The sequence below is a fragment of the Phalaenopsis equestris genome, unplaced genomic scaffold (genome assembly GCF_001263595.1).
Source record: "Phalaenopsis equestris unplaced genomic scaffold, ASM126359v1 Scaffold000359, whole genome shotgun sequence".
NCBI classification, from domain to species: domain Eukaryota; kingdom Viridiplantae; phylum Streptophyta; class Magnoliopsida; order Asparagales; family Orchidaceae; genus Phalaenopsis; species Phalaenopsis equestris.
Window position 1 is genome coordinate 190,593 of NW_018164801.1, and position 7,322 is coordinate 197,914.

At 38.4% G+C, this 7,322-nt stretch overlaps 2 protein-coding genes across 2 annotated transcripts in view; one reads left to right on the top strand and one right to left on the bottom strand.

Annotated features, from left to right (window-relative positions):
• The window catches only part of LOC110026203, a gene marked incomplete at its 3' end in the record, with an annotated part of 3,716 nt that extends 1,390 nt beyond the window's left edge, over window positions 1-2,326 (bottom strand). Inside the window, 2 exon segments of the mRNA XM_020727065.1 lie at window positions 1,940-2,087; window positions 2,186-2,326. Of these exon segments, the coding sequence (XP_020582724.1) occupies window positions 1,940-2,087; window positions 2,186-2,326 (289 nt within the window).
• Window positions 2,327-6,621: 4,295 nt separating this feature from the next.
• Window positions 6,622-7,322, top strand: part of LOC110026205 — a 1,421-nt gene continuing 720 nt past the window's right edge. Inside the window, exon 1 of the mRNA XM_020727066.1 lies at window positions 6,622-7,298. Coding sequence (XP_020582725.1) covers window positions 6,622-7,298 — 677 coding nt within the window. The remainder of the gene's footprint in view (window positions 7,299-7,322) is intronic.

Consider the following 7,322-nt stretch of genomic DNA (forward strand, 5'->3'; position numbering starts at 1 on the left):
TATGTTTGGGGTAGTTGCAGTTTCTCAACTTTTCAACTGCAGCTATCTGTCCCAAAAAACTGTTGCAAGGGGCTGCCTGTTTATTATAGTTGTGTGAAAACTACTAGGAAACAGCTGTTTCTTGAAAAATGATCATTCTATCTTTGTTTAGTAAAACTGTTTAAAACAAAAAAAATGTGACAGTCACAAATTTAATACTTCAGAAGCAGAAATTTTCATTTATATTATTCCAAACATCATAAATAATAATAAAGAAGTGACTCAAACTCAAGTGAAAGAGGAATTTTCAGCTTATAAGTCCATCGTACCTTCCACTACCCCACTAAAAATTTAAACTAACCCAAAGCTATATGAATGGAGGTTACATCAAACCACACAATTCCTTGGTGTTTACACAACGCCATTGTATGTGAAGAGTGTATTTTTCGTGAAGCCATACACATACATACATACATCCATGGATATTTATATTAAATATCAAACAAGATCGATGAAGCAACTTATATTAAATTGATAGGCATACACATAAAAATAGTGAAATTTACATACAAATCACACAGTGCTTAACGTTTGATATTTATACATGTTTCAGAAATGGATCCAGAATGGTTTCAGCAAAAAAATCCTGTGTTAGTTTTTCTTTTTTTTATGTAAAAATGGAGATTCAGATCCTCTGAAATCATTAGCTTCAAGAAAAAGAGCAAATCATTGTCGGAATTCATCAGAAAAGTGTAAGCATTGGTTGCCTGAGAGTTTTTGGGCCATCCTCAGTGCTTACCACTCCAAGATGAGCACAGGAAAGCTTGAGAGTAAAATATCGGTTAAATTCACAATTAAGAACCCATATCTCCAACAAAAATCTGCATAAATACTTCGCAAACACAAACTAAGCAACGAAATGCTACACTTCTCAAACACGAAAGAAAACTTTATACTGTCGGCATATGATGAAAACTAAACCCTGTATGCTAATAACTATTACAAAGAGAAACAGGGAAAGATAAAAGGTAAGCCATTAAGTTGCCTGCATTTTCATCACATAGAGTACCATATGTAGTGCATGGTTTGTTTTACAGTAGTGGCTGTGATTGAAATACTTAAAAATAATACAGAATTACAGATAGACTCCTCACTTCACAGTGAGTATCAAGAGTGCAAAAAAAATCTAATACTATTAAAACGATAGTTAATAAGATGAATAAATTATTTTAACATTTAAACGATGTAGCTCTTGTGCTAGACTTTTCTCGATGAATGTTCTCCATTTCCAATCACCGTCGTCAGGGGAATCCGCCGAATTGTTTGCCCACTGGAAGAAGTCACAATGTTATATACTAGTGGCCGTTATTTCATTTGCACATTCCCCTTTCTTCCTACAAATAGTAGAATGGTCATTGTCATCTCGTGGCAGAGAATGTCCGATGTGGTATTCAATCGCTTCTGCAGGTACTTCCTGTTTATCCTCTTCGGCACTACGGAAGTCAACGTCAATTCGAGACGGATGCCACATAATATAATTGTGTAGCATCATCGTGACCATCACAATCTGGACCTGTTTGGGAAACGATTGAAGTGACATATTGCATAATATCACCCATTTTTTCTTCCAAAAGCCAAAAGTCATCTCGATGACGCCTCACAATGAGAAATGTCTTTTGTTAAACACCTCATTTCTGCCTCACGTAATATTACTGGCTCACTCGAAATCAGGTATATGATATTTGATATCATAAAAAGATTTTAGATACTATCACTACAATGAATAGCCGACATTCACCAAATAATACTTGCTTAGAATATATTGTAGCTTCAGTACAACATTTTAAAAAAAATAAACAAAGGATTTCAGACTGCAACATACCGTGCGAAGGGTGTGAGAAGTTATAATGAGGATTAACACTCGTGAAAATTCAGCTGTTGTGCGCACTATCCTTCCAACCAGGCACGGCGAAAGTAAAACTCATGTTAAAGTCGCACACTGCCATGACATTTTGCATAGGGGCTCTACAACGTCTGATAAATGTAATCTTCTCATCATTTGCAATTTTTATTTCAACACGCATTTCATCTATTACGCCAATGCAATCCTGAACAGATCCATTGAGTTATTAATGTCTGATAGTAATATCTAAATTTCAATACTAGAAATTACAATCCCCACCTTAAAGAATGACATGTAACGTACATCGCGTTGAATCTTTGTAGGAGTTCGTGCGAACGTTGGATCTGTTGGTTTTATAACTTGTGCGGATATGCTCACAAGAGCACTCAAACCCACAGAGATGTATATGTTGATCGCCTCCGATGAGTGTTGGAATAGTTCCATCGCACCACACACTGTCTCTTTTTGTGATAATATGTAGAGAGTCATCACCAACACCTCACGTTCAGTCATCCTCGATGACCATGAAGACCATGAAATCTAGTGAGTTCTGCCAGGAGATCTGTAAATACCTCCTGTCTCATGCGGAACATGTTGAATCTGGTGGGATGCCCAACAAGCAATTCTCCAACCCATTTGTCTCCGATATAAGATGATGTGTAGCATGGAGAGCAGCCAATTTACATGTTGTAATCCTCAAAGATCAAGTAGATTGCTGCATTTCTCCTTCTTTGTCTTTCTTGTTCTAAATTCATGCTGATGCATTTTGTACAAGTGTTACTGAAAAACACAAAAATTAATAAATGAATAAGAAATCACGACCCAAACATTAATAATAGATAAGAATGAGGATGTTCAAATATAAAACAAGTATGATATGAGAAAATACAATAACGAAGTAAAATGTCCCAATCAACAAATGATGAAATAAAAAAGTCTCTCAGCAAATAGCAAATAAAAAATTATCCATCAATTTTTCTTGCGAGCATAAAAAAGACATAGATATGCCACTCGTCTTTCTTTGAAAATAGTTGCAAAAAAATCTCTGTGGACCGAATCTTGAAGCAGCTCCACATCAAAAAAGTATGGATCAAAATCTCTGCAGTATCCCGATCTTCTTCCAAAATTTGCATTACCTGCTTAATTGAAGTTGACTGAACTTTATGCGGGGCGTCGTTGGAAGAATCTACCACGTATAATATATGGTTTCTGATAGAAGCAGCTCCACCCTTTTTCCTACTCTCCACACGAGGACGCTTAGACCAGTTGGTGAACTGGATTTCGGGGAGTTCCTGGCTGCGGAATTCGGGTGAATTAACAGATAAGCTGACAACCATGTTGTTAGGGGTACTACCAAACTCTGTCTCACTTGGAGCACATGATTTTCCTGTTGCAACGACACCCCCAAACATCTGGTCCAACTTCTCCTCAAACTCGAGTTCAAGTCCACAAAGTTTGAACTTCTTCACTGCGGGCACTACCTGCAAAATCATATTAAACACCTTAGTTAGGTTGCACAAAAATAAAATGAATCAAATTAGATGAAATGAAAAATTACTCACCGCAAGTCTTTCTGTCCACCACTCCGATGCATCAATGGTTCGCTTCACCGGATCTGAACCCAAACCTGTTGATCCTCGTTTCAAATCCTTACAAAATTTTCAATCATTCTTAAGTTGATCCCACTTGTTTTTCATTTGCAACATGCCCTACTCCTTGCCCGTACATTACTTGAATTTTTTTTTTATAATATTTCACCATCATTCCTTATTGAAAAAGCTCGTAGGACTATTGCCCATTTTAATTCCTTTCAGGCAAATGTCACAAAATATTATTTTCGTTTCTTTTTCCCACAATGTCGATGTACCAAACTCTTTAGTCTTATTAGTCATTTTATTACTACGATAAAGCAAAGCAGTGAAACACAACAATAACACAATTTAGAAAATTGGAGACGGCATCATGTAAATCAACTAATTTGAGAAACAGTTTTTAAGGAGTTCCTAACAAGATAAATGGAAAGTAAATAAAATGTAAATCAACTACAGAAGTCAACGTCAATTCGAGATGGAAGCCACCTAATATAGTTGTGCAGCGTCATCGTGTCAATCACAATTTGGATCTACTTGGGAAACGGGTAAGGTGACATATCACGTAATATCACCAATTTCTTCTTCCAAACGCCAAAAGTCCTCTCGATGACGTCTCATAAGAAGGAATGTCTTTTGTTAAACACCTTTCTGTCTCGCATAACATTGTTGGTTCGCTCGAAATCAGGTATATGATACTTGGTGCCATGAAAGGGTTTCAGATACCCTTGCTGCAATGAATAGCGATATCCACCAAATAATATTTACCTAAAATGTATTGTAGCTTCAGTACTACATTAAAAAAAATAAACAAAGGATTTGAGACTGTAACATACCGCGCGGAGGGTGAGGGAAGTCGAATGAGGATTCTGCGTAGCACTTGAAAATTCAGCTGTTGTGCGCACTATCCTTCCAACCGGGCATGACGAAAGTAAAACACATGTTAAAGTTGCACGCTGCCATGACATTTTGCGTAAGGGCTCCACAACGTCCGATAAATTAACGTGCATTCCATCTATTGCGCCAATGCAATCCCAAATTGATCCCTTGAATTATTAATGTCCGGTAGTCATATATAACTTTCATTTGCAACCTGCCCTACTCCTTGCCCGTACATTCATTGAATTTTTTTTATAATTATAATATTTTGTGACCCTTTCTTATTGAAAAGGTTCGTAGGTCTATTGCCCATTTCAATTCCCTTCAGGCAAAAGTCACAAAATATTATTTTTGTTTCTTTCTCTCACAGTGACGGTGTACCAAACTCTTTAATCTTATTTGACATTTCATTACTACGTTAAAACAAAACAGTGAAACAAAACAATAACACAATTTAGAAAATTATAGAGGACATCATGTAAATCAACTAATTTGAGAAACAGTTTTTAAGAAGTTCCTAACAAGATAAACGGAAAGTAAATAAAATGAAAGTTTTAAGTTTTAGATATAAAAATATATCAGAATTGTGAGGTGTATATGTGAATGTCCCAACCACATGCTTTACTAAATAGAGATAACCTCCCCTATATTCTTCTAATCTCTCACTTCATCCAAGGAATGAATCATAGAACTAAAATGAATTGACATTTTTAATTTCTCTACGCATGCCCTGCATGTTCTGTCATTTTAACAAAGCACTGCAATTAGGAAACCAACACATGTTTGATGTTTTCAACCAATGATAATCAAACAAATGTATTGTAGCATAACAAAAAACAATTAAGGAAAATCTACCATAGCTATTGTTGCAACTTTCCTCCATTCTTCCACCTCAATAAAAATTCCTGAACTAATTTTTAAAATAACGTTGGTGGTATATATGTAAATCTTCCATCAATCAACTTGATCAAGGCGAAAGCCAATGCAGCTTGTTTGATCAAAGCTAACAATGTAAAACTGTCGAAGTTGATTTCAAGAAGATTAACAAAAACAATATCCTAGATTTAAACCAAGCCAAATCTTGAAAACATTCATATAAAAAGCTTGCTTGGCAATTGAGTATAGAAGAATCAAACTACCTTCTATGAAGAGGAGCAAGAATAGCTCACGAATCAAGCTAAAGAATCTATAATTCAAAGGATTTAACAATTTGTCCTTATAAAAAATCTTAAATCCTAGAACAAATAGTAAAACAAAGTCTCAAATGTGCAGCAGAAATTAACAGTAATTATTTAGGCAGTAAAAGAATTTTGATTGTAATCACCTCAGGATTTACCAAATCTCCAATGACTGCTAGCTAAAAACAGTTAGCAAGAACTCGAGATCCACGAAATATCAAAAGAGGGAGATGGGAGAAACGAGAAAGAGAAAAGGAAGAACCCTCTACATGGTACGATGGAACGAAGAGGGTTTGCCAAAAGCTCCAATTTTTCACTTCAATAAAGGAAGCTCAGATTTGCTTGAAGCCAGCGAAGAAGAGGGTTTGCAATTATGTGGTTTGGGTCGTTCTTGGTTGAGGAAGAAGAAGGCGTAGGGGGCTTCGCGAGAGAAGGCTCGTAGAAGCGGGCGGATACTAGGGCAAAAGATAATATTCGTGGGGCAAAATGTAATATTTGTGGGGCGAAGGTAAGGCCGCGAGGTTGATTCTGCGGTTCGCTTTCCCCAGTTTTTAAGATGTGCGGCTGCGAATTTAGCATCCAAACAACTTTTTTTTTTACCTACGATTTGAGGCTGCGCGGCGCGATAAAAGAGGCCCAAACGGGTCCTTAGCCTAAACCGACTTAAGCTTGTTATGCATTCACTCGTCTGCTTGCGAGGAAGATGATAGATCGGGATTTTCATTTTGTTGACCCTCACATATTTACAGTATCAATCTAGAGCTCCTACTTCGCACAGTAGCAGTAAGTGAGGCAGGTTGGAGTAGGAGCCGACCGGTTGCACAGGAGAAAGAGGGAGACGAGGTTAGGCGAGGGAAGGAGATGGAGACGGCGGCGTCTGGAACGGAAGCGAATGGGAGAGTCGTTCGGTAGCTAAAAGGAGTTCTTAATTTGAGATGGCTGTTTTGAAATATTTAAAGTTTAGATCTTTATACTTGCAAGTGGTGGGCAGGTAAAAATCATTTTTTTTTCTTCTAAGAGAGATTTACCGACCCTCGTCTCTCTCTCAGTCTCCTCGCCGCCGTCCACTTCAGTATTGACGGTGAGGAGCGCCATGCTTCCCCCCCACTGCTGCAACCTAGCTAGAAATCTCTCTCTTCCGCTAATTTCTAGGGTTTCGAGAAGGCCAGTGAGCTTTTCAGTTTCCCTATCGCAAGCTGCGAGTGTTTCCTGTGCAGCTGAGCGGAGCACCGCGATTGATCCCGCCGGCCGAGCAATCGATACTAGGGTTCTTCCCGGGCTAGTTTCCCGCAGAGGTAGAGGACAAAAGACACCAGTAGGAAAACGGATGGGTTTTAGGTCCAATTTCTCTTCATGGGAGGAATCTGCGGAGGCCTATTTTTCAAGAAATGGAGTAAAGTTGAGAGATGAGAGGGAGGATGGGTATAGAAGAAGAAGAAGTTTGGGAGATCCAGAGTCTGAGAATGGAGTTTCTGCGGAGGTGCGAGAGGAAGAGACTCAGGGGAAGCAGGAGCTAGTTTCCAAATCTGCTGATTCTCCTAGATGGAATCGAATCAAGAACATGCACAGAGATTTCTCCGATTCAAGCTCTCGATCCGAGAAACCAGATCTTCGCCGCTGGAATAAGCGGGAAACCTGGAGCAAACCTAGATCGAAAGAAGCCACGGAGACTTCTGTGCCTAAAATGGTTGGTCAGTGTGTTTACGGGGTTGGTCCCGTTTTGGCCGCGCTCACGGCGGCTAGGAGAGAATTTCACGCCCTTTATGTTCAGCAAGGACTGGACATCACTGCAGA